Raw genomic sequence first — 27,430 nt, 5'->3', positions numbered from 1 at the left:
CCTTTTATAATATATAGGTTGTTGTTGTTAATATTTTTCTAATAATAATGAGCCTCGATGAGAATTGCTACACTTGGTTATTTTCTGGTTGATTCCTTTCTTTTAAACTTGCCTGTTTGGAAGTTTCCATGCTGTCTTGATCTAAAACCTGGGCTCTGATTGTAAGAACAAAATGCAGACATTGTTCCAATGTTTTTTTTATGGTCCACATGAAAAGTCCACAAAGAAAAGTTCAGTTTTCTGGCACAGACACTTAGCATAAATCATGATGAGTTTCTGTGATGTACGTGTGTTGAGAACACACAGGGCAGAGACTGAAGATGTTTTGGCCTACCTGATGCTAGAGGCAGAGGTTGTTGTTCATATCACAGCTTCATTTGGCTATATCAGCTTTTAAGAGGGAACAGAATATCATCTAGTAAGCCTCAAACAACCGTTGCAAATAATGAATGATTCCAGAATGTGATTATGGTTGTAATCCTGCAGAATGCAGGTTGGGCCTGGGCATTGACAAACAGGGATGTTGGAGAGGCAGAATGCCACTTGGTCTCCTGCAGCTGTGTTGTCACTGACCATCAGCTCTGCAAGCAGCTGGTTATTCAAGTGCTTAAATACAGATCGAGCAGCTTAATAGTAAATAGCTATTTAAATGGCCAGTGTTTCTAGTACAATGCTTAAGCCAAGATTCACTGTTGCAAGAGATGTCTGAGCAAACAGTGATGATACTAAAATAAAAGAAAATACAACTAGTGAAATTTTGTGCTGGATTCATTTGAGGTAACTCATTGCCCTTTTGCTGGAGTGTGAAACAGTAGTCTAAAATTAAAGTGTTTATAGATGAATTGTTGAAATGAAGAAGCTGTTTGGAATGTAAGGTTTGAAGCAACTAATCCAGGGCAGTGCTTATGTTTTGGTAGTTTTATAGATGCTTTTGTATCTTTGGAAGGAGTTATGACCATTGTTTCTGGTATTTTACAGGGTTAGTGCACAAGCTTTTAATAAATTACCATTGTTAGACTCGCATCTTCTTAAACAAACATAGATTGAAACAGATTCCATGCTGTAAAAACAACCACATGCAAGCCAACTTCTTTGTGCATGTGGGTTATGTATCATTTCCCCTCAGGAATTAACAACATACCTTGAACTTGACTTTTTAATTTGATCGAAAGACAGCAAACTTTTTGCACAGAAGACTAAAAACTGTTGGACTCTAATCTCTTAATCTCTATAAAATGCTTGAATGTTTAGCTTTGATAATATATGAAACAAATCTGGTGGTCCATAACATTTCTGATGTGCGTTCCCTTTTCTTTTTATCCAGCAAAAAGATATCAAAGCAGACATAAAACAAAATATGACAGATGGGTTGGTGTTGGTAAGAGCCCTCAAGCATGAAGAGATTCCATAGCTCTTACTCTCCCTCCTCATATGCTAGTGGAAAGCCATTGTGGTGGCCCAATGCTGATTCCTTTGCCTTTGTAACATAGTTTTCCTTCCAATGGGATCACCATGCTCCTTGTGGACTTCTGTATTAGGCCTTTCAGTTCCAGAGAAGAGACTGGATGGGACTAATGTCAAGAAATGGAACATTTTAACTAACAAGCTTTGGCATGTAAAGACAGATTTGAAAAATATGGGGTGTCTTCCTGGTTGAAATTCAAGAGCAGGATACTGAAATGAGAAGATTCACACAGCAGTCCCAGCTCTAGCATAGCTTGAGAATAAAACAAACAGCTTTGCAAAAATCATCTATGCAAGGGAGAGAAACTTCTTTAAACTCTGTTTCCTGCACATGTTTCCAAAGGGAGATAGTTTTCAGGGTCCTGCAGGATCCACAATGGAAGTTATTTCCCTCCCACCTTTCCCCAGGGTAGCAGGAGAGAACTGATCCCTATTTTTGGCACATAGTCATAGGTGAGGTGATCTCCAAACATGTTGTAACTACTCTGCTATAATTAGTTCTAGAGCAAGGAGGTTCAGCTTCTGGTTTTCAACTCTCTAGGGCTGGAAGAGTGGTTTTTTTCTTGTTGGTTGGGTTTTTGATTTTTTATTGTTGTTGTTGGTTTGGTTTGGTTTTTTTAGTAGGTACAGTGGTTTGATCTTTCTGTTGTAAATACCTCATACAAGTAGCATGCCTGGCTGTCTAAATATCGGCAAAATACCTGTGTTTTTAAGTACTTCTAGCTGTTAAATTAGATGTCTGCCCTCTGTGTTGAACGGTTTGTCCCTGATATTTTCCCAACCCTTGGGGTCTTACAATTGAATTTAAAAGAAATAAATAAAATGGCTTCAGAGGAGGAAAAGCCTCCTGAAAATAGAGGCCTGAAAAGAGAGCCTGCCTGAAAAGTCTGCTCCAGAAATGTTTCTAGGACCTAATCAGAATAAGAACCAAAGAGAACACTGGCATTAGATGATGTGTAGATTGGCAGGAAATTGGACTATGGCTATCTTCACTCATGTGTACTAAAACCAAAACAAACCCCACACCCACACTGTTGGTTTAAGTCTTTAAAGTTTTGTTGGCAAAGCTTTGCCTTTTAGGAGTGGGCAAAGAAGTCATACCCACAACAGACACAGTTATGCTGGCAAAAAGCTCAGTGTAGTCTCTGCCAGTTGAATGAAATCCTTTGGTGTATGTATTTTATTCCATTCAAGGAGGAGACTTGGCTACCCCTTTCCTGCCCCCCCATCCCTTTTTCTCCAGCCCAGCAGAAACTGTCTCCACTAGTGGGATTCATGGAGATAAAGCTGCCAGTCCTTTTAAAGCATTTGCAAGCCAGCCACCAGAAGCTCCTATTGTCTCAAGTCTTAATTTGTTTCAGTAGATAAAGAGAAAAATGCTATCAGAGGAGACAGAGAGATAATTTGGGTGCAGAAATTGCATGGAAAGAGTAACTTGAGTCCTGTCAGAAGTGCCAAAGCCTCTAATGAGATTTCTTGGGACTTTTCCGTTTTAGTGCTCTGACTTAACTTTCTCAGTGACATGGTTTTGCCTGGAGGCAGCAGTAAACCATCAAAATATAACAGGATATCCTCGCATGACAGGGAGGTCTCACTCCTAAGGTTGTGACTTCTAGATGTAAGCTGTTACCAAGTGGGAGCTCCTGTTTTGGAGTGATTTTTAATTGTTTGTTTGTTTTCTCTTTTAAAAAGAAAAAGTTGCATGGTTTTTGCACACTAACAACTGGTCATGGAAGATAAGACATTGCAGCAGCCAAAGCTTTAGATTTATTGCTGTGGTCAATTTCCTGTTATTTTTAATAGGATACAGCCCCTCCACATCTAAACTATTGAGCTGTATCAAAGAGACTGTATCGTGTTTCAGACCACTCTGGCACTTCGGTCTTGAACACATGCTCATGAACAGGGTTTGGGCTTCCTAAGCAATGATATATCTGGTTTAACTATTTTTTTTTTCCCCCATGTGTGCTTTCATGAGTGTGTTTCAGCTCTCTGATACAGGGATCTTTAAGAGACTTTGTTTGGCTTCTTTTAAAGTTCTGTTGTTTGACAAGAAGAACTTTTGTCGAGCTTTGCTCCACATAGACAATGGAAAACCAGGGCTACCTGGCTGTCTGGGCACTCCTGGCCTGGCAGTCCAGCCTGGCTCACTGCATGGGTTGGAAATTAGGGAATTCTTGTCTGGGTGCTGGGACTGAGGTTCAGCTGCTTTCCAATGTCTGAGTGGCTGGAACAGAGGGAGGAAATCTGGCCGGTCAACTTGCAATAGATAAAATTTGGGTTAAAAAGCAAGGTTTTAACAGAGGGAAATGAGTGTCATGTATCATTATTTTCCTTGAAGTAATTTTATTTTGACTCTTGGCTATTTTAACCTTCTCAGGTTGGACAGTAACTTTTCAATGTCCCCCCTTAAAAAGTAATGAGCCTTGTCTGATACCATAATAATTCTGTTACTTTTCTTATTTCTGTCCTTCTGGATAAGATGTTTTTTCCTTCTTTTAATAATAGTCAAGAAATTTAAAAAAGCACTTTAGGATCATCCTGAGATTACAGGTTTGATTTCTTATGATAAGCATTTGTGATTGGTACAGTCCTGGGGAGTTTCTATGTGCAAGGGCTGTGGAAGGAAAATTAACATAATTCACAAGTCCAGGTGAAAGTCATGGAAAACTTAAGTAGAATTCAGCATGCCTTGAGGGCTGGTAAAGTTTTGTCTGCTGATTTGGACAAGATATCAGGAATGCAAGGCATGTTTCTGTTTGGAAGACGAGATAGCAGTTCTTGTTTTCATGGATGTTCTTAATAGTGTATTTAAAGAATGAAAGTGTGTTATAAATTGCATAATACTACCTGAAGCTATATCTGAATTGTAAAGCTTGTTCATAATTGAAGCTAGCTAACTCGGTTGCTAATTATTTTGTAATTCTGAGGAACAGTATTCTGTTGACAGGAATAAATTTTGGTTGCAGTGGAGATGAGTGACTTTTACTAAGGAAAGTGCTACTGTCTTTAAGAACTTCTTAAGAGAAATATAGAGACCTTTCCATATCTTAGTTTTGGCACCAGTTTTCCAGCACTGGTACTCCATTTTTAAGAAGACTCCAGCTTCCTGTTCTGGAATCCATAACATACTGGGTTTTATCCACTTTCCCTTTTTAGATGCTTTCTCTGTTGTTTACTAGGGCCTCTTCATACAGAAACAGTGTCCAATAGTGAACATAAATGTTTTGCTTTAAAGCTTTCAATATGTTTATTATGTTGTCTGAAATTAAAGTAGAAAATCAACTTTAAAAATCAAGCATGCAGCATTTGTTTTTATATATATAGAATATGAAAGAATTTACACTTAGTATCCGAATTAGTTTGTAACAGTGTATCTCCAATGGTTTTTTTGTAGTTTGGGGTCAACAGAAAATGCATTCTCCACAAAAGATTTTTGTTGCCAGTACTTTTTTTTGTTTGTTTTTTTGTTTTTAAATAAAGAGAATGAAACTTTTACTAGAAGTGTCCTATGTTTCCTGGCTAGTTTGCTTGCTCAAGCAGATCTGTTGGCTGCTTACAGTGTTTCAGACCATCAGCATTTATATCGTTACTTGTTTTGAGGAATTTGTTTTGTTTTGTTTTGTTTTGAGGATGGTGGTATTTCTTTTGTTTGATTGGTCGTGGTTTTTGGTTAGGTTTCAGATTACATTTCAGATACTGGACTTCTTTTTGTTTGCAAGAAGCTATGACATTTGATGATGGTGTGTTTACATGAATTAGAACTATCTAAATGTTCTCTACTTCAGCTTCTAGATATGAAAACACCCCAGCTAAGGTTTTGAAGACTTCTGGCCAAATTCTGTAAGCCAAAACCACAATGACTATATAGAAAAAATGTATTTAAATTATATGCAGACATTACAGTTCCTTTCATGGAGTCATAATGCCACTCTCAGTACTTACTAACATGATGTAGGGCTTGAAAATGGTTGCAAAGGCATTCTCCTTCTCAAAGTTTTTCCATTTTAGAAAAAATAGCTTATCAAGGTGGTAATAGGATATGATGGCTGTAGTCAGTCCATTTCAGATTCACAGGCCACAGAAGCCTTGTTTCCCTCCTGGGCACTTGCCCAATTCAGTCCTTACTACCTTCTGTGCATGTCATATACCACCATAGTTCCTTTTCCTGTGCTGTTCAATAACTATTTGTTTCTTACCACCTTTTTCTCTGCTTCTGGAGCAGGAGAATTGTTTGTCTTTCTAAAATTAGATATCCATGGAGACATATAATATTTTTCTCTATTTAAACGTAGTGTTTTATATTGTATATGAAAAATAAAAGTATGTTGCACTACAGGAAGTCTGCATGCTATATTCTTCATTTACAAGAGAATAAAATGTTACATGCAATATTTCACTCTTTGTTTTGTTGAGGGAAAATAATACTTACAAAAGCAGGTTTACACTAATGTCTGTAGCCAGATTCTTCCTCTGTTTCCATTTTGCAGTATGCAGGGTACTACCTTATGAAGGGGATCTAACTTTATATGGGTTACTGCGAAGGCACAGAATTTTAATACAATTTGAGAGCTTTTATGTCATTCTTGTCCTGTTTCTCCAGCTGAAAGAGGGTGTTCAAACCTCCTCAACTGTGTGGACTCTTCTTTAATTAGTACATATTCTTGCCTGAACATCCCCCTTTAGTTCACAAGATCCCAGATAATCTTTTCATGTGTTTTTAATTTCTTAAGACTCCACAGATATCTGTAGTAGAGGTAGGAAATGATGTAGTACTTTTATTACTTTTCTTGGTTGTAGAAGCAGGAGTTTTGGTTTTGTTTGTTTATTTGTTTGTTTTTGTTTATTTGGTTTTGGGTTGGTTTTTTTTTGTAATTTTACTTTCAGCTAAACCTCTTCTAAGTAGCTGCCCTTGCTGAAATTATCAGCATGTTTCTCAGTCAGTGTCTGCTTCTAAGGCTGATAACGCCCAATGTTTATAGTTACAGCTAGAGAATGGTATGGATAGCCAAGGCCACTGCTTGGTTCTGAAAAACATCTTATACTCCAAAAAGAAAAAGGGAGTAAAAGGCTCACACCTGTATCCCTCCTTTAGGGAGGAGATGACCAGACAGGTGTCCAGAACTGACCAGAGTATTCCATCTCACATGCATCATACTCGGTATGAATTTGAGGGATCAAGAGGGTCAAGCTTTCTTCATCCACAGTTAGTGTTCTTGGAGGAATCTATTTGTTTGTCTGCCTTTCATCTGTATCTGCGAATCTCTATGTTACTGCCTCCAGCTCCTGGTTGCTGCTGACTCCAGGAGCCCAGACTGGGACTTTTCCAGGGCTGTCCTGCAGCCTTGGTGGTGACGTGAGTGTTATTGGGGCGAGGAACACCATATCACTTGTGTATATGCTTGTATATATTTCATTATTTTCCTTTTCACCATTAATGTTCCATTAAATCTGTGTAGTTTAGTTTCCAACCCTAAGTCTCTCTCCCTTATTCTTTCTCCTTTCCCTATAAGGGAGGGAAGAGGGGTTAATAGACAGCATCTGTCATTCATTCATTCAATTGCTGGCCTAGTGTTAAACTGTGGCATACTGTTTTCTAGAAACTCTTAAGACATATAAAGACTATTTCAGGGAAAAGCAAAGTGACAACTTAGAAGTATGTTTGACATCTAAGGTAGCGAGCAGTCTGTATTCCAAAATGGGCTACCTCACTCATTGACTTCTTGATTTTTTCCACATCTATACACAAATAAATCTTTCTCACTTCTGTGAGATACTGGATGAACAGAAGTGAACCTTCAGGAGCTGATAGAGGTATGCTAATGTGAACTTGTTTTCATGCAGTGGTATAATTACTTTCATCTGCTCTCAAATAATAACCCACCTGAATAAATTAGCTTGGCTCTTAAAAATACTTAATGAGTAGTTTCATTGGACCTCTCTACTGAAGGAGCTAAAAGATAAATTAGGACTGAGGCAATTTCTAGCTTTGGTTTTGATCAGTGGTTTAAGTCCCAGATTTTGGTGCATTTTTTGTTTAGAACACACATTAGATGAGTTAGAGTGGCTTTTTACAAGCTCTCTACAAAAAAAACCAACCCAGAAAACAAAAAAAAAACAAACAAAAAAAGAGTACATGAGCTTTCACTGCAGTGGAAAAAAAGTGCAGCCTGAGTAGGCAAAGGAGTTCAGGAGAAGGATCCAGTCTTTTAAGTTATGGATATTACATGGGATTGATGCCACCCACTTTTTTTTCTTCTTTGGACACTTCTGAAACTTGTACAAATTGGCCAACAGCTGGACAGTCTTTTGCCTTTTCCTATCTACACTGAATAAATATTTTCTCTATGTTCTTTGCTTATCTTTGCCAAACTTTTTTTTTTTCTCCTCATTCTCTCTCCACTTTACACTAGCCACGGTGATGGGTTTTTCCCCTCTGCAAACTGAATTCTTGTGCTAACTAAAAAAAATGAACAATTTTTTCTTCATTCTGTAAGGGTTAATGCTTTCATACCTCATGGTAAGGAAAGGGTGCTATTTAAGTCTTACTAGCAGGCAAGGCATTGTTCAGCCCAGTGACCTGAATAAGGATCCTGTGATATGAACTTGGTCATGTGGCTCTACTAATTAATTTTTTTTCATTACAGTTGTGAAAACATGGTAGAAGATTTTGTGCTGCCTTTGTTGCTGTCAGAATACATGTATACACTAGTGAATACATCCTACTGCCAGATAAAGTGGTTGGTTTACTTGAATGCTTAGAGGTAGTAAGGAAGGATTTTGAAATTCCTGTCATGAGTAGCTACATCTCCCAAGCTGGCATGCACTTCCTCCAGTAAGAACTGAAGATGCTTGTCACTTTTAAGAGTTTAATTTGACTTCTGGTTACTTATGGTGCGGCTAGATTACTGCTCTTGATAGCCATTAGCACAGTGTCCTGCAGGAGTGGGTTGTTCAGATGGGATAACATGGTTAGAAAGATGAACAAATCCTTTCATAGTATGGTGGGTAATGGCCTTCAGTGACACTTGATTTGGAAACTAATGATGGTTGGTTTCCTCTACTAGAACAACTGATGGAATAGGAAGATCACAACAAAAAACAGGGTTCTTGGACTGACTTAGATTTTCTGTGTCCTTTTGGGGTCCCCTGTTAGTCCTCTTTTTGTTTGGTTTTTACCTATTAGCTTTTTTTCAAAACTCCACCTTTTTTTCCCTTACTCTTTCTTGATATAATTGTAATGTTTATGTTTGTATATTTTAGACTATTATTTTTTCTAATTGAATTCTAGTCTTTGTGATTAAGAGCTTAATATGATTTTTGGCATAAACTGTAGTACTTAGGGCCAGCTATATTTTACTCTGAGGAGTCTATGTATCAAAGCCTAGAAAAAAGACTGAAAAAATGTAGCAGCTTGATTTGGAGGTACATAATCAATAGTTGCCAATGAAAACTGGTATTTTGGAATCCCATAAGGGTATGGCCATATTCCATCAAACCTTCTTGGCTTGCAACTGGATGGGAACATGAAGATATACGAGTAGTCATTTAAGCACATTTCATGTTTCTTGCTTCCAGAAACTGTATAAAAATAGCTGGGTACAATAAACAATAAATTCATTATTCTTACAAGGATATCCTGAATTTGACATGCCAGTATATGACTTTGAACTTTAGTCTTACTTAGAAATGGAGGTTGTTTTGAAGATAGCCCTTCAGAAGGATTCTCCTATTTATGCTATGTGAATGCCTGTGTTATATTTAGGCACTGAAAATACTTCTGGACTGAGTGTCCTGTATTCTGCAGTGGTGGTGGTGGGGGGGAGGGCTAGGGTAGATCTGAGCTGTGCTTTCTTTCACAAGGATACTTAAAGCTTCTTTTCCAGTGATCTTGTTCCCTCTTACAGAGTCAAGGCTGAGCTCTGCTGTTCCTCCCACAAGAGCAGGTTATAAACCCTCCTTAGACTGAGGTGTGGGAGGGTGGTTTGGTCTGCAAACGTAGCCTTTATTTAGCTGAACTGAAATACTTTTACTCTCTCATAACTGAGCTGAATACTTTTCCCAGTCAAAGAAAGGCAATGTCACTTCTTCGTGATGTTTGCCATGCAGTGGGGTTGATTAATTATTAATTATTTTTTCCTTCTTTAGTTGTTCCAGTGGGTACTTGTAAATGGAGAACTGAAGGTCTTGAGGTAAATTTTGTATTGTCATTATAGTCTACCAGTATCCAGAGGGAAGAGCAGAGGTAGTGTTATCTCTGAGTTGAATCACACTTCACAGAGGCTGTCAACAAACTGTAGGAGTTTCTCATTCCTTACTCCACATGGTCTTTGTAATGGCTTTATCTGTCTCCTCATCCCTGGCATCAGTTCTGTAAATAATTACCTTGTGACCCTTTGGTCCCTAGTAACTCTTTCAAAAGCACAACTAATCATTTTGTTAAAAAAAAAAAAAAAAGGCAAACTGGTAAATTCTTGGAAAGTTTGTCTCAGAGCCTTGTCTCTGCAAATGGGAAGGCTGAACTTTAGCAGTAATAAGCAGCTTGGGTGAAATCACAGCACTTCAGCCACTTGGCAGGGAATGCTTCTCTGTCCCTTCCACTGACTCTGTTCCTTGTATGTGGTAGGTGTTGCTGTAAGACAGCATCATGAGTTGTTTTGTCTGCTGTGGTTTGGGTTTTCTTTTGGGTTGGTGGTTTTTTTGTTTGTTTGTTTGGTTTTTTTTTTAAATCACATACAGCAACTCAACTTACTATTCCTACTATTCCACGATAATGGGAATTTTTATTAACACAGGCTTGTCTTTCCGGTAAACTGTTGAATGAAGTACACACCAGTACCACACCTTGATCTACCCTTTGGTTTCAATTCATCCTGTTGCCATTCAGCACTGGGTGCAGAAAGGCTGGAGATGTGCCTCATTCCCTGTCTTTGTAGGTGCAGGTTAATTGATTTCACAGGAGTGGTGGCCATGCCTAACAGCACTTCAGTAGGCATGAGTGTCTTCACAACTGTGAAGGACAGATTTTACTTTCTTTTGTTTAATACAGTCAGTGCATCCATATGGTTTTGCCTATTTCTACAGTAGAACTGGAAATGAAGACATTTCCTTTTTCTTCTAAGTGGAGATAAATAGAAGGTTTCTTACTATCTGTTTCACAGCTTGCAGGCTTGCTGTCCTAAATAGTTTAGCTCCTTTAAGAAATGAGTGAGCTCTACTGTCCATGGCCACATCAAACTACAGAGGAATGTGAATGTCAGACTTCAAGTTAAAGAAATGGGATGCTTCCAACTTGCTAACCAGAGACAGAATTACAGGAAGGGCTGTACCACATGGGCTTTCTCCACTCATTTTATTTTTGTTTCTTGTTTCTTTTCTTGCTTTTCCCTGCATTCTAGTTAATGCTGAGCGTAAATAAGTCATCTCCCTAGACTTCTCTAAGTCCAATAATGTGATACCAAGGAAGAGAACATTTTATGTGCAGAGAGATTGTTTAACCATTTGTTATTTTACTCCCCCTTCTTTTGCTCTGGTGTTTAGGCTTTGTACTTATATATAGATTATGTAAGTTTATTTTATGTAAGCTTATTTTCTTATTTATAGTATTTTGCTTTGCTTTCATTCAGTTGCACTTCAATGGCCACTACAGTGGATCAAAGGCCTATTTGTGCCACTTTGATATGCATGTACAACAAACACACCTACCTGTGGTCATACTGAAGATTTTTGGATTTTGTGCAAGTTCTGTTTAGAACTAGGTTTCTTTCATAAATTCTGCAACTTAAATTCTGAGTAACCATACTGCTTTTCGCATGAGAACTAGAAATCAGATGAAATTATTTGTTTTAAATTTGAATTGCTTCTAAAGAACAGTAAAATAAGAAAATGTTAATTTATATGTTAATATTTGTATCTTTCAATTTTCATATACAAAGTCTATTTTCTAAGATAGGGAGGGTCACAAGTTTACAAGTCAGTTTCGGCCTTAGTTTCTCAAGTTGTGTGTTAGAATGTAACAGTGGACTAATCTGAGCAAGGAATAAAGCTGTTTTATTTTAAAGAAGAATTTCTCTTCCACTAATGAACAAGCAAAAGTTTCTGCAAAGCATTTTTTTCTCTCTCTGAAGTGTTACAACGAAACTACCTTCTCTAATAGGGTCAGTTAATAAGAATTAATTTTTAATCTCATTAAAAACTGGTAACCTCAAGAGTGATTCCATATAAAGATGTCATCGTATGTAAAGGGTGGGTATTTTCTGTAGACCTATGGGAAAAGGTAGTGAAGCATGTAGTGAAGCACTGTTATGAAGGCTCAGCAAAGAATGGCATGCTACAGTTTTTAGAATTTATTTCAGTGGGTTTATGTATAAAGCTGCATCTTATTTTGCAGTCCAAAACTAATACAGTTTTAGTAACCTTCAGTGCAAAGCTGTTCTCTTGAGTAGAATTAATTACAAATAATATGTCAAAGGAAATAAGCCACCAATCTAAACTTATCAGTTAAAGCACTATTGTAACTAAAAAAGAAAAATTAGACTTCTGTACAATGAAGCAATATGGGATTACAGTTTCTACAATTCCTTTGTCAATGCAACTAACCTAATTTGCTGGAATGCTATGGAAGTAAATTAATACCTTTTCTCCCAAGCTGCTATGAAAGCTTTTGAAAAACATTCTAATGCTGAAGGATTCCTGTTGATGGCTTGAGTGGTATTTGAGGAGTTTTTCATGTTAAAAAGTATTAGAAAAATACATGACATCTGTTGTTAATAATAATCTTGGTTCGTATGTTCCATCCAGCTCCATGATAACCAGGTAATTGTTTTCACATCTTGTTTATCAATACAATCTGCAACAGAGATGAAGGAAGAAGGCAAAGGGCTGCTCACAGAGAGGGGTCCTTTTGTACCCTTGTAATTCTGAGACACTGGTTAAAGGAGTCAGTCACTTCAAAGAAGGCCCCTCCTGCCCCCCGCCTCCCCCCTACCCTTTAGCCATAAATCTTACTTCTAAGTATTTTGACTGTTTCAGGCTAGTGTTTAAGCCCACACAGTAGGCACTAGAAAATAATCCTTTAATACAGAAAGAAAAGTACCATTAGCTCATTTCCGGCAGCTATTCTGTATTTCAGATGAGGTGTTTTGCTGTCAAACAAATGCAGTTATTCATAGACTGTGGCTGCGTGGTTTACATCAAGGCCAATATTCAGTAAAGATAACAGATTTAGTTTCTTCATGCATGTGCCCACAATATAATCCTCCTTTGATAGAACTTGAAGGATTTTTTTTTCAGCAGTTTGCAGCATTGATGTTTTAATGCATTGAGTAGAGGAGAGGCTTTTTTCCATGCAAGTTCAAAAGTTCATGTTATGATCTTGTATGAAATACCTGCTTAAGTAGCCAAAGGTGCCTGGCTGTGGATTAGAATGTACAGTGTGCATGCTTTTTAAATTTTATTTTGCCTCTCTCTCTCTCCCTGTCCTCTCTTTCTTTCCATCCTATCACCCTTGGCTCTTGCTTATCTGCAGCCACACTTCCTCCATCATGTTATCCTGGTTCATTGTCTAATACCTGAATGGCATTTGTTCAGCCTCTCTTGGGAAGCAGACCATAGCTTTGAACTTCAAGAATCTGGATAAAGTTTTGCTCTTACTGTAAGCATGCAGGTATGGGTCTTGCTTCAGGCAATGAGCTGCAGGCAGACCTTGCAGTCTCACAAGAACTGTGTGGCAATTTTCTTCTTAATCTCCCAAGTGCTCTCTTGTCACCATCCCATTGCTAAATCCCAATATAGAATTGAACCTGCAGCCAGATCTCTTTCTCTCTTTCTCTCTCTTTTTTTATTGCATCATTTGAAATTATAGAACAACTTCACACTAGTGGATATTTAACTAGTGCAAATGCACTGGGGTGTATAATTTTACTCCATATCTGATTGAATTACTTGACTATAACAGCGTTATCCTGTGCTTAGAACTTTTATTTGCAGTTTTATTCATGTCCTTGTAACATGAGAGAATAATGAAAACACTCTGTAAGAAGTTTTTCTGTGGTTTTTACTCAGCATATCCTTTACTGATTTTATAATGGTTTTGCATGCCTATCCATCACATTTAGGAGGAAATGTAATCGCCTGTGATCAGTGAGCCTGAAGGAGTTGCAAATCTTTTGCAAAGGTGACTTAACTGAAAGAAAAAGTAAATAGAGCCCATACTATGTTGCTACTTACTGTAGCCAGCAGAGTTAAATAGGAACAAAAATTTGTAAAGAGTCCTGTCGAATCTCCTGAGAGGTTTTAAAGCACTTGGATATAATTGATTTTAAATCGTGGACTCTAACAATATTGGTTAGGTTTTCCTGATCCTTGATTGCTAGGGAGTGTTTACTAAAAACCTAAGTTGCAGGACCTCATGACTTTTCTGAGGGGTGGCATGTGGAGAACAGTTGTAGTACCGGGTCTGAAAGAAGGATGTGCCAAAAAACTGAAATGCTGATCTCACTTTTCTTCTGAATGGTTTGACCTGGTAGAAAATATTACCCGTATAAATTTTGCAGTTACAGAGAAATATTGCTTTATTTTGGGAAAAAAAAATAAATAAATAGTGCATTTTGAATCAACTTTCTATTTCAGAAATAGTAACTTTTATTCTAACATGGCTTTGCTCTACAGAAAGTGTGTGAATGTGTGAGGTAAAGTGGCTCAAGCAGGAGTGGGGTGCTCCCAGCAGATTTCCAGAGCTGGCATAAAATAAGCTGTGGTGACGCTCTCTGGAATTAAGGAGGTGAGGGGGTAAATATAAAAGAACAAAAAACCAAAAATAAAACCCAACAAAAAAACTCCCACAAGGGAAAAAAAGGGGGAGAATAAAAAATGGCAGGAGCTCCTGACCTTATTCTTCATTCCTGCCAGTAGTGAGCTCTGAGGTGAGACTGCCTCCCATAAAAAATTGCAGCCTTGGAGGGATGCCATCCAGGATTGCTTTTGGCTGTGTTTAATTTGGGGTCTTGCAGTAAGAGGCAAGGTGTGAGAAGGCTGCTAATGGTTAACTGCTGTACCCCGAGGAGCTAAACCCTGCTGTTGCAGAGAGGTGGAGCTGCTTGCAGATACGAGCCATGGACAGACAGGCAGCGTTTCCTACTCAGAAAGGAATATTACTGGCATTTCGTTTTGGTTTCCTTCTTTAACTTTAGAGGACAGCATCCTGCAGGTCGTACAAGTGAGTGGTGAAAACTCAAGCTTCATTTCTGATATCGGTGTGGATTAAAATTGACTGCAATGGCAACCAAGGTCATTTAGATACACTTCTTGCAAGTGTCACTCCTAACTTGAATGCTTACACTGTCTCAGAAAGAGTTCTTCTTCAGAAGCTGCATTATAAAGACCTGTTGAATTGTTAAGGGTATTCTGGAGCTATGAGAAAGGATGTGAAGGATAAGGTGCTGATTTGCATTTTGGAAAATTCATATAATTTTTATGCTAGAGACTGCTGGTTACTTACTTAGTGCCACACACAAAAATACTGGGTACTTGTGAACCTTGATACAGAAGAGGAATTAGGTGTCTGCCACATAGATGAGTATCTACACAACTCCAGAGAACTGTTCTGCAGATGTATAGAAATGTATTTTTTATACAGAGTGGTGCTTTAGCAGGGAAGGAGGGAATAACAAAGGGTGCACCTACTAGCATTTATGCACTTCAGAAGCAGTCAGTATATATTCTAACATGTATTGCAATAAAAGAGAGGAAACAAAGGGTGGATTTTTAACTATTTTGAGTTGGAGTGATACTTTTGACTTTATTTATAAACTTCTCTAGATGTTTTATTTTGTCTACTGAATGCAGAATCTGACTCAAGTGCCATACAGTGAAAGCACCTGACAACTGAGATAGAAAAAAATCTGTTACTGCAAAGATGAATGGGATTGAAAATGGCAGTTTTCCTGGAAAGTGAAAACTGATGGAATTAGGAATTGCTAAACAATTTTTGGTCTTTGTACACTGTTTATTGGTGTTAAATGATGCACAGTTGTGGTAACAGTAGCTGTTGTCTTCTGCTTTGAATGTTCCAGGGAGTCCTGGGCATCAGTTCAGGCACACAAGTACACAATCTCTAGATGCTTAGAGACTTCTAAAAGTTCTGCATTGGATATTGTAGTAGTTATTAAATGAAAGTAAAAAGTTACTTTTTTCCCACAGTGTAGAGGTGATAATGTTAGGGTAAGACTTGAATGTCCACAGGAAATTTTGAAGTATAAACAAATAGTTGAAAACAATGCTCTTGCAGCAGTAGGCTTGTATTATGTAGGGTTAACCCCCCTCACCCCCCTTTCATCTGTTCCATGATGAATTTGACTCCTGGAAGTTTATCAGGCTTTATGGAAAATCCACCATAACTGGGTGAGATACAGACACCTCACCAGGTACAGAAATACTCAAAAGCAATCAGTGGAGAGAAAACTGTTTCACAGGGACAGATTTCCTCCTCTAGACAGACCTCCACGAGATGGAGATGGACTGTGCCAGACGTCCTGTCTCCCGTACACTGTTTTTTCTTGGTTTTTTTTTTCTTCCCTTAAACCTGTAGGCTGGCACACCACTAGCAGCTCACATCAAACGCTGCGGTCTGCCGCCCAGCCCAGGGTTACATACTTGTGTTAGGTGTGCTGCTGCTCCTGCACTGCTAGGAATGCTGGAGGGCTGCCATGTGCTGTTGGTAAATACAGGCTGCACTTTGACAGTAATTACTTTCTTCCTGGAGTTTCAGAAATTACGTAGGAAAGCAAATGAAGTGTGAGAGAAAGCATTCTGCTTTAGGTGTGTTTCGGATCCTTTTCTTTTTTAATTTCTTTTTTACATGCCTTTAAATGTGATACAGTGAAATATGTGAAGTCTGTAATAGAGAAGCGAGTCACATACTTGGAAATGTCCTGAGAGTTATCTTTCTTCTCACCTGGCCTTAAAATAAATTTAAGGAAGCAAGAGAATGGCCTGTGACTGGAGCAGTGCCCTTTGCCACACAAAGCATCTTCTGCCAGATGGCCTCATCCTTATGACTGCTCTCTTCAGCCTGTGTTTTAAAAAGCCCTACCTGACATTGGGAGATTGAAGGAAGAGTTTTTCATATTTCTGTCTTTTGCGTTTAGATTTAGAAAAGGTATAAAATGTTCGTTTGTTCATTTTTGTTTTGGAGTTTTGTTTTTGTTTGGTTTTGGTTTTTCTTTGTTTTGGTTTGGTTTTTTGTTGTTTTTCTTTGGTTTTTTTTGTGTAGTAGTGGTTTGACCTTGTTTCATGTCTCAAAAAAAAACCCACCCCAAACCAAACCCATTTTGGAAAGGCACAAATTTTTATTTGCATCAGGTAATTTAAACCTTCTGTAGAATTTTATATTTTATGCAGAAACTAACCAAATTTCCTTACAAATTGGAAGCAGTTCTGCTCTGCATATCAAAGTGTGAATCTGACCTAGTTCTTCAGGCAGGCCAGGCCAGTGAAGAAGGCTGGTTGCTAATAGGTAGTATTACTGTTCCAGGTCATGATAAGCCATTCTCTCCTTAAACTGCTACAGTTGTGCTATCTGTGGCTTGAAGGTGTTTCAGTTTCATGCTCAGTGTTTTGCTTGGAAGATATTCTTGGTTATACAAGATAAGTATTTTTTACTGCATCTATGTTAATAACTATTCTGTTGCTGAATGTTGAGGGAGTGGTACCTCTTGAAACCTCTTTTGTACAGGGAAGGATTTCTGACAAGCAATGATTTCTCCTCTCTCCCATTGCAAGATGCAGAGGTGTTGAAGGGGAATCAAAAATCTTTGGAGAGATCATACATTCATATCTGCTCCTTTTGCATAGCCAATATGCTGGTAAGGCTTCCACATGTAGAATCAAGTAAGATAAGTAAGCATGTCTTGTGCTGAGACATGGATGATTTATAACAGGGTCCATCTTTAAGCTGCTTTCTAATGAAAACTGTTAGGAGAACCTGTGCTGTGCTTGCAATGAGACCAAAGATTAAATTTTATTCTGTGTCTAAATTTTTTTTCAGTCTTTGTCCTCTTTTGCCAACTTTAGTCTTCTCTGTGTCCCCCATAGCCATTGACTTTATCCATGTGGCTTTTTCAAGTAAATAGCACAAGAAATAGGATTTCAATGTCTGTGGTAGCAAAAGAGTTGGCTTGTTGTTCAGTTGGGGTTTTTTCCTTGGTTTGCTGAAACAAAAGAATATTGGAATCGACCAAAAATCCAAGACAGAGTATCTCTTCATCTTGGCACTGGTGAAACTGCATTTGGGATGCTTTTTGAAAAAGCTATTTTGCTATTACATTTTGTACAGCATTTGCCATCAAACTGTTTCAGATAAAATATTCTACACAATCAAGTTTAGCTGTCAAGTGAACATGTGCTGAAACGAGTTAAAAGTCCAAAATGCAGTCAGAATACTCTGCTGGCCTGGTCCTGCAGCTGGAAATTATGTTGAGTGCAGAGACCCTGAGTGCACCTTTGTGCCCTGATGGCTCTTACCAGCTTCAGCTGGGCCTCCCACCCCACCCTCTGCCCACATGTCTGGGATCTCCATTTCAGAGCAGTCTTGGGGCTCTGGGTCCCTGGCTGAGCTCTGTGGTTGGTGGTCTCCAGCTCCTTCTGGTCCAGGTAGGGCTTTTTGGATGTTACCTGGACACAGTTCAAATTCATCCATGCTGGGCTGTCAATGGATCCCTTTGCAGTGCCCATCCAGCTCATGTCCTGAGGGATGATGGTGCTCTGGTTGGTGAGGAACAGAGCACTGATGGGGTTGCTCTCAGCTCCCTGCCTGTCCCCTCTGGCCAGGCAGCCCTGCACAAGATGTTTGTGCCACTCTGTCACCAGCACACACTTGTCTAAAAACCTTACTTTTTCAGGTAGTTACATTCTGACACACTTGAGAGTTTAATGCCAGGCTTTTGATTTCTAGAGGGACCTTACTTCCACTTCTGATTTTGAGGTTTACTTTTGAATTGGTATCCTAACCAGATATTAGCAATGGCTCACTTAGAGATGAGTGACTAAATGAGGAGGTAAATTGTTTGTGGTTCTGTAAATATTTCTTTTTGTAGTTGTGGTTTCTGGGACATGATTGGGGGACATTTTTTTTTTCATTTTATATGTCTCCAAGGTATGTACTTTAAACAAAGGGAATTTCTGATTAGCAGAATGTTTAAATTCCTAAGCTTATGCTCCTACTGAAAACCTTGTTTAGTTCAGCATGCTTGTTAGAGTAAGCTTAACTCACAGAGAGCAATTTACACATAAATTTGAAGTATGACAGTGGGAAGGGCAAGAGAGAATTGAAAATCATGAAAAGATGGAACAAAAAGAAAAGAGGAAAAAAACACCCAAGGTTCATAAAGAGCTCTAAGTTCTTTCTAAAAAAATAAATCCTTAAATACTTTAAATAGAAGATGTCCATTTAAAAGATGGCACATCTGTCCCTTTCACACCTGAAACAGTCTTAACAGAAATCCATTTTTTAAAGCAGATTGGTTATGTGATGAGCTTTTCATAGACTTGTTATAGTTTAATTTATTTTGCTTCATTTTAATTGTAGTGAAAGTGTGTGTCTGAGGAGAGGAGTGTTGTGAACACCTGCACAGTTTGCTTAATTTCATTGGGGACACTTCTACTCCTTGACAAGCCTTTAACCACTAAAGGAGGTCCTGTAATGAAATAATCCTTCATTTTGATGACCAAAACTCATCTATCTCCAGGATTTTGCCTATTTTTGTTGTCTACAAAATAACTGTGACTAAAATGGATGTTTCTGATGCTTTTAAGAGTATACAAACATATAGAATCTAAACAGCTTGTTGGCTTTAAGAACCTGTAAGTGACCACAGCCTTTGATTCAGAAAGCTTACCAGAAGCTTTGTGAGTGTTAGCTTAACAAAAAAAAACCAAATTGGGAAGTTAATGAAACATCCAGAAGATGTGTAAATAGAAAGGTTAGTTATATCCATTGAACTGAGAATTAATAGTTGTTACAGGCTCAACCAATTGAAACTGGTGAAATCTGTCCCAGCTTCACCATCCCAGTTCATTCTTTAACTGGAAACTAATTTAAGTGTGAAATGTAGTGTGAAGGAGCAATCATTGGGCATTCCTGTATATTTAAGTCAATGAAAAAGTAACCCAAACCCTGTTACAGAAAGTGCATCTGTGAACCTGTTTGTGTGTCTGTATCTTTAGAAAATAGTGCTGGCTGATCACCCTTGGCAGAATTGAGGAAAAGCTGCTTTTATCTTACTGCTTCTTGAAAAATTGAGGAAATATTTGCCTGGTTTACTTGAGCACATGATATAACTTAGAGTAATTAATTTGCAATCCATGTCAGTGTTTCCCTTATGCAGGAACTGGTGGGTTTATTCCAGAGTGGTGTGTTTGCACACAAGTCTTAAGGGATGGCTTCTCCTGCAGTAGCTGCAGTGTTCAGTGAGCCTGGTGACCACAACCAATCATTTACTATCATTGATTTCATATTTAGGCTACTAATAACTATAAATTTACTGTACATAGGGTTGCTCATGTTCTGTAAGGAAATGTGTGCAACTAACAGTAATGCAAGATAAGATTTTTTTTTTTTTTTAAGTTGAGTTGGCTAGCTAAAACTCTCAGTGTGTCTGGCTTAGCCAGAGACTGAATACAAATGCTGCCCTTGATAAGATACAGCTTTCCACACCCTTCCTTCTTTGTCATTTCCTTCCATTCTTCCCACTTTCCAATGCTTGGTGCTGTTGTTTTGGATATGTTGGTAGGCAAGGTAGTTGCCAAATAGTTGTCTAGGGTTAAAGTTCTAGTGTGGCCTGTGTGTTTTAGTGCATAGATCTGCTGTCATTCTCCTGAGTGATGCTGGATAAGCTGGCTAATATTTGTTTCAATTCCTCTGTTGTGAGTCAGGGGTAACGTGTTCCTGCCTCATCAGATTGTGGTGAGGATGTATTCATGTGTCCTTCATGGCTTCTGATGTTACAGTGATGCAAGGTATAACAGGTCCCTCGTGCAATCATGTGAATATAATAAAATATATCTGTACCCACAGAAGTTAGAAATGAGAGATTAAACTGCAGCAGCTAATTTGGTAGGTTTGTTTGCACTTCAGTCAAATAGCACATGCCTGTTCTCAAATTCTTCAGGTTTTTCTCTGGTAAAGCTAGTAGACTATCAGTGTAGTTGCACACATAACCAGTGAGAGGTTCCTTGTGGTTTTCTGGGATTTTTAGTTTGTTTGGTTTTCAAGTAGGGCCTTTTTTTTTTTTTTTTTTTTTGTTATTTGGTTGGTTGGTTTTTGTTTTTGCTGCTTGAACCCCCCTGTAATAAATACCAAAATATACTGGTTTTGGAAAATATGCTTTATCAAATATGTGATAGTTGTCTCTAGAGTAATAATAATCACTGTGGTCAATTGGTTTGCTTCTAATAGTCTCCATAGCAACTACATTAAGTAAAATTGAAAATAACAGATTCATGCAGTTCTATGCCAAATGGTACATGTGAGCAATGTACTATCTATTTGAAATGTCACATACAGCTAAATGGTGCATACTTTGCTGGCAATGCTGTTGTTTCTCTTAAGAAACAAGGAAATAGGAGTTAGTGCTTTTTTGTGGTACTAATTGTTAAGAGAAATGGACTTTTAAATGCCAGCATTAATGTCCCTCTAGCTTTCTCCAGTATATTCAAACAAAATCAGGAAGGCTTAGTAGCAAGTAATTTGTTTTTTATTTCATTCCTCTCTACATGTAGGAAGTAACATTTTAAAGCTGTTCCAATGAAAATGGTTTGGTTGTCTTGAACCGTCTCCTGACTGAATTTTTTTGGTTTTTATTTTAAATGTGGGATCATAGCTTCCTAAATGTCATTATTTCTCTCTCTCTCTAGATCTTCTGCCTGCTTTGTATTTTGGCTTACAGTTATATGTGTCCCTGATAAATCTTAGGAGTGGTAATTAGAAACAACATCTAGAATATGTGTACTCCCCCTCCCACTCGGTTTGATCCTGGTCTCTGACAGCTGCTCCTGCAGTTACTCATCCCACCTGAAAGGGTGAAATACAGAATTGCTGTGGAGCTGGAAGTGAGCGAAATGTCAGGGATTGCCTCAGCGGGGCCTTCTCTGAAATGGGTGGGATGCTGCTTGCCTTTCACATGCATACTTTGGGTTTGATTTTTTGAGAGGTGCTGAGCGCCTGCATTTCCTGCTGATGGCAGCCAGCCTTTCTTCTTTCCAAGTTGCACCTCTTTTAAATGCCTCTGTTCCTTAGCTCTTTAAGGAAGCTTTCAAAGCTGGCCTGAGGGCACCAAAATTTAACTTGAAGATAATGTTATAGACCCCTGTGGTGGGGGTAATGGTGGGAGGGTTAGCACCTCTGAATTTCTGCCTTGTAGAGTTGCTGTTTCTACTGAGCTTCTCAAAGAAGAGCTTTGCAATTAAATCTGTGCTTTAAATTCAGCACCAAAATAGAATTTGGAAAGACTTGTCCCATAAGGTGTTCTTTTGAGAGTTGTAGTAAGTGCCTGGCAATCCTGTGTGTGAAGGTGTTTATTTTATGGTTTTAAATGTGACTTTTTTTCTTTTAAGCTTTTTTTCTTTCCCACTGATCATTAGCAACGTCTGGCTTCACACCTAACCCTACTTATTTGTATGTGTTTTGCAGGAATCCCTTGAAGCTCTCCCTGGGAATGGACAGCTACCTCCCTTTCTGGAGGAGAAAAGTGCCAGTTGAAGAAGAAGCCTTCAAGGCAAGTCGACAAGTGTGCTGATAACTCTCAGGAGAGTAGAGGGAAGGGGTGACCTCCCAGGCCAACAGCCATGCCTTTCGGGCTAAAACTGCGGCGGACCAGGCGCTACAACGTCCTGAGCAAGAACTGCTTTGTGACAAGGATCCGTCTGCTGGACAGCAATGTCATCGAGTGCACCCTCTCCGTGGAGAGCACAGGGCAGGAGTGCTTGGAAGCTGTGGCTCAGAGGCTGGAATTACGTGAGGTAAGGGTAACCCGAGGAAGGCCATCTGTCACTCCATAATTTGACACGTTTTTAGTTCAGGCGGTCTGTTCGCTTGAGTCATGTTGTTCTCGGAGCTGGCCAGATATGATCAGCAGCTGGAGCTTGGACAAACATGTTCTGGTTGCATGAAAACTGAAAGCAGAACGGCACTCGGGTTTTGTTCTGCTGCTCATTCATCATAGCTTTGTGAGCTCTTTGTAGACGAGATGAAAAATGATGAGCCTTCTTCTTTTCTTCAAAAGTGATAGGTGTTACTTTGTCAACTGAGTGCTCTGTGACAGTAATTTTTATATGAGTGTAAGCCTGGTTTCACCAGTGCTCTTGGCTGAATTATGCCAGCGGGAAGAAGACCTCTGGCTTTCAAATATCCATCCTCATATAAATGTATTCTTGTTACTACCATTCTGAAAGAAGCAACAGTTGTGTGACTAGCAGGAGCAACTAGTAGCGTTTTGAGGTTGGTGGGTTTTTTTCTTTTGTTTAACTGAAACATTTAACATCTGGAAGTCTGAAGGGCTTCTTTTGCATTTCTAGTGCTTCTGAAAAGACTGAAGAAACCCAGTCTTTAATAAAGACTGAAATCCTGTATTTTCTACTTCTTGCTGTAGAGTTCAGTGTTTATGCCTTTTTAGAAATATCTCTCTGATATGCATGATACAAAAGAGCTGTCTTTTCTTACTTTCTGTGGACTCATTGCATGTATCCTGCATATTTCTAGGCTTCTGCAAATCACGAGTCAAAAATCATTACCTGGAAATTGCTGTCCTATCATCTGTCCTGGCTGATGCTTTCTATAAGCACAGCTGGGAAACCTAATAATCTTGTGCCATACTTTTGGTGGGCCTTTGTAATGGTGGCAACTGAAAGGTAGCGTACAAGTAACTGGTACAGATGAAAACTAAACAAAAACTCCTTTTTGTACATCAATAATGATAAAGAATGAAAGAACAATCTGTGTGTGTGTGCAGAATAAGCAGGAGAATGTGCAGGCAGAAATAGGGCAGGGGGTCAGAATATTATATGGTGATTTTTCACAGTAACTGGTTTTAATTTTTTTTAATGTGAATTTTAGTAGAATTGTCTACTTCTACCCCTTCTAGAGGTTGATAATTCCCAGTAATTACTTTTTTCCTTTTTATTTCTCTTTCTGTTGGTGATGCTTTAGGGTGTCCTTACAGAGAGGTTAGATCCTTCCCTTTTCTTCCAGTGCAGAAAGGAAACAAATGAATTGAGTCCTTCTACTTGTGTTCCTTGAGGCTTTATCTAGTTGGTACAGTAGCCTGGGCCTGATGATCCTCTCTGGAGTTCCACCTGCATTTATGAACAATAGCTCCGTCAGCAGGTTCACATTCTTTTCCACAAAGCATTTTGTTATTTCAGAACATGTTTTGTTCCATTTTGGAACAAAGCCTGAAGTTTCAAAATTTTCCAGAGAAAAAAGACTGAACAGTAGAGTAGCAAAGGAAGTTGTTCTGGTCAGTGTTCAGTTTCATGAGGGGTTTCTATTGCCTTGGGTTTTTTTTAATTTTCAAAATTGTGTCATGCAAAAATATCTATGTCAGCACAAAAAGTTTGTATTTCAAGATAAAAAAATATTTTAACACAGAAGAGAATGCTTTGATGTTGTTGGAACACTTTCCCTTGCTTTCATCACCCTCCCCACTTTTTTTCTTAAAGTTTTGGCAATGCTGGACTGATTTTGTGAAGTTCATATTACAGCAGTTTTTGACAGAAATCGGTGGGGTTTTGTTTTAAGTTTGTTTTTATTTTGGTTTGGTTTGGTTTTGGGGGGGGGTGTGGGTTTTTTGTTTGGTGGGTTTGTTGGTTTTTCTGCTTTGTTTTGTTTTTTCTTTTTTGTTTTTCCTGATTAATTCTGGTACTACCCAATGCTGCTTTAAATGCGTAGGAGAGAAAAGAATTACCATCCTCTTTCAACTCTGAGAGGGTCTTCATGCAACCTCTTCTGCTTTCCTTTTTTTTTCATGAGGAATAATTGGAGCTAGCAAGCTTAGAGGAGCAAGATGCTGGGTGCCATCCTTTCTCTCAGACTCAAAATTCTTCTGCCCCTGTAGTCTTCCTGCCCTGGTTTGTAGGGAAACAAAACTGATGCAGTCATTTGGTGACTGTCCCCTTCTCTCTCGAGGCTTGATGTCATTTTTGAATGTGCAGAACAACCAAATTCTACTGAAAGGTAAAAAGTACTTTGACAAAGCTCAAATTTCTACAAGATTTATGCAACTGGATATTTGTGTACAGAAGGGAAACCCATTCAGTGTAAAGAGATGGGAATCCTTGCAAGTGTCCATATTGGAGAGAGACTTTTAAAATTCCCCAAATGCAGCAAAACCTTCAGCTGGAATATGCCTTTTCTTAGGAATCCTGATCAGCAAACTACGATGTAAAAGTAAGGAAGAAACTAAGCTTTATTAAAACTCATATTCACAAAACATTACTAAATTCCTTTTTATCTCCATGCAGTCTCAGGTAATAATATGTGTTCTTTTGAAAGCAAATATCAATTTTTGCCTGTTGCTTTAACTTGGTCTTATGTTTAAATAAATCCCAGGTGTACCCAACTTTTACCTTTGCATTAGGAATACATCATTGTTTCACTCAAGCTAATTTCTTAGGAATTAACAGAAGACTGTTCAACCTTCTTCACCCCCACTTCTGAAAAGCAAAACTGTTTGAGATTACTGTATGTATTGTTGTGTAGGGCTGTCAATCATTATGCCACACATGACTGAAAACCAGTATCTAATGGATTATGCATATTTCTAGTTGATCTCTGGGGAATGCAACTCCCTCCCTGAGTCAGAGTTCAGCAATAGGTCAGTAGAAAGTGTAGCCTTGTAACTAGTGTAAAATCTGTTTTTATCCTTTCCAGCAAAGCTCTTGACAAAGCATCTGTCTAATAGTTGAGCAATTATTAGTTCAAATAAATCGAGCTCTTACATCAGCATCATGTAAAAAATAAAGATAAGAAGATGGACGGAAGGGAAAAAGAGGAAAGCCAAGGTCAGAAAAGTAACTCTGTAATTTTGTTTGTATGTACACAGATTATAGAAAGGACTTTTTTTTTCTCAATATATTGGCATTTATCTATTCATGTGAGACTATGTGAACCCACTTGAAACAGCAGAGTAATCAGTACAGATATGTTGTGAGACTTTACATCTTGTTCTTCTTTTTGTTATCCTTAATTCACTATATGAAATGATAAAAAGTTTAAAGATAGAGTGTTCTAACATATTGTTAGGTGTGGGGGTGGCTGGGGAGGTGGGGTGGTGGCAAGATGGTCCTTTCCAATCTTCCTTTTGAGCTGAATTTCACAATGATGCCTCCAGCCCTACACCCAAACCAAAGTGGGAGGATGACTGTCCAAACACCACAGGCAGATGCTGATGGCTGTGCAGAGCTGGTCATTTACTGACATTTTCAGCCTTTTTTTGTGTCCTAGAAGGTGTCCCCTCCTTGTAGGGCACAACTGAAAACCTGTGGTCTGCAGCCAGGTTTTGTTGAGGTTTGGCTTGGTTTGAAGTGTCTTGCCAGCAAAGCTGGGACAGGATTCAGGCAGCACTTGGACAAAAGACCTTCTAGGAACAATTGGCTGCTATAAAGAGTGCTGTTCCTTCCATATGACTGCCCTGGGATAGCGGAGTTTAATGCTTTTTGCCTGGAGGATCTGGAATTCTGCCTCTTTCTCAAGGATAAATATTTAGTTGGCTGCTTAACCAGATGCTTTAATGAACACCAAGCCTGCTTCTTTGCATCCTTTTGAGTGAGACCAAGAGCACTAGCAAAGATGCCTTTTGTCTGCAGAATGGATGTGTGTGCATACATTTAGTGTTATAAAAAGCTTTCCTTCAGTCTGTATCACTAGTCTGTCAACTACTGCTGAAAAAAGAAATTTTTTTATTATTTTTAGAAGTGAAAGCATCATTCAGTTTATTTGTCACTTGAACTGCAAAGCATCATTCAGTTTCTTTGTCACTTGAACTGCTGATGTGCCTGCTAGAACATCCCATGTTACTTCAGAACCTGCTAGGTGTAGATGTGTATTCCATGAAACCTGAAGTCAGTGGCTCACTCTGTACAGGTGGACAAACCAACCAGCTTTTGGAATCAACCTAGTTTACAATCTGCTACTCATAGAGAAAAAGGTCACATTCTTCTCTCCTGTCATCATGTTTGTGAGGTGTATGTGTGGTAAAAATGTTTTGTGGGCAGAAGGGTATGGCAACACATGACTCAGATTCTGTAAGGCTTTCTGGGTAGTCATATGCCTGGTCATAGAATACTGAACTTGATGGTCCAGCCACTGCCAATCCCATATTCCTTTGTTCCTGTTTGGAATGTACAGATGTTCTAAGAGGAGAGAGTCTCTTCAGGCATTAGCAGTAGTGACTACAAGACCTTTTCCCCACTGTGGCTTATTAAAAAATGCTCACGTTTTCAAGAAGTCAAGCTCTTGGTGGCTGGGAGCTGATATTCAGGCAACTGTGCTGTTTGTCTCTTCAAAGTGAATGCATTTGTGACTTGAGCTATGGTCTGCAGTCTCTGGGCTCCATCTGCAATTGCTCAATCCTCTCCAGGCTGCTTTCCAGGAAAACAGTTGTGTGAAATGCATGCTGCAATGGTCGGGCCACTGTATCTGCTGTAGTCTGAAAACTTAAACACTGCATTTCCCTGATGACTTATTCCTTGAAAGGGGTTCAGGATTCTAGATTTGGTATTAGAAGAGCCTTTCAAGTTCCAAAAGTTTTCAGAGAAAATCTAAACTTTTGTTGTCCCCCTGCCTCCACCCAAAGGTAAGGTACTGTGCTCATTTAAGCTGTTTATTGCAACAGTCTTAATCACTTGAATAACTTTTCTAGGCTTCAGACTTCAAATCATCTTAGTTGATAGATATTTTAGTGCTTGTAGACAA

At 38.7% G+C, this 27,430-nt stretch overlaps 1 protein-coding gene across 1 annotated transcript in view; it reads left to right on the top strand.

Moving 5' to 3' along the window:
* The window catches only part of PTPN14 (protein tyrosine phosphatase non-receptor type 14), a 122,563-nt gene that overhangs the window by 21,204 nt on the left and 73,929 nt on the right, over window positions 1-27,430 (top strand). Inside the window, exon 2 of the mRNA XM_030446721.1 lies at window positions 22,151-22,479. Coding sequence (XP_030302581.1) covers window positions 22,306-22,479 — 174 coding nt within the window. The 5' untranslated portion in view covers window positions 22,151-22,305. The remainder of the gene's footprint in view (window positions 1-22,150; window positions 22,480-27,430) is intronic.

This window comes from Calypte anna, chromosome 3, assembly GCF_003957555.1.
Source record: "Calypte anna isolate BGI_N300 chromosome 3, bCalAnn1_v1.p, whole genome shotgun sequence".
NCBI lineage: Eukaryota > Metazoa > Chordata > Aves > Apodiformes > Trochilidae > Calypte > Calypte anna.
This window is presented reverse-complemented; position numbering and strand designations above follow the sequence as displayed.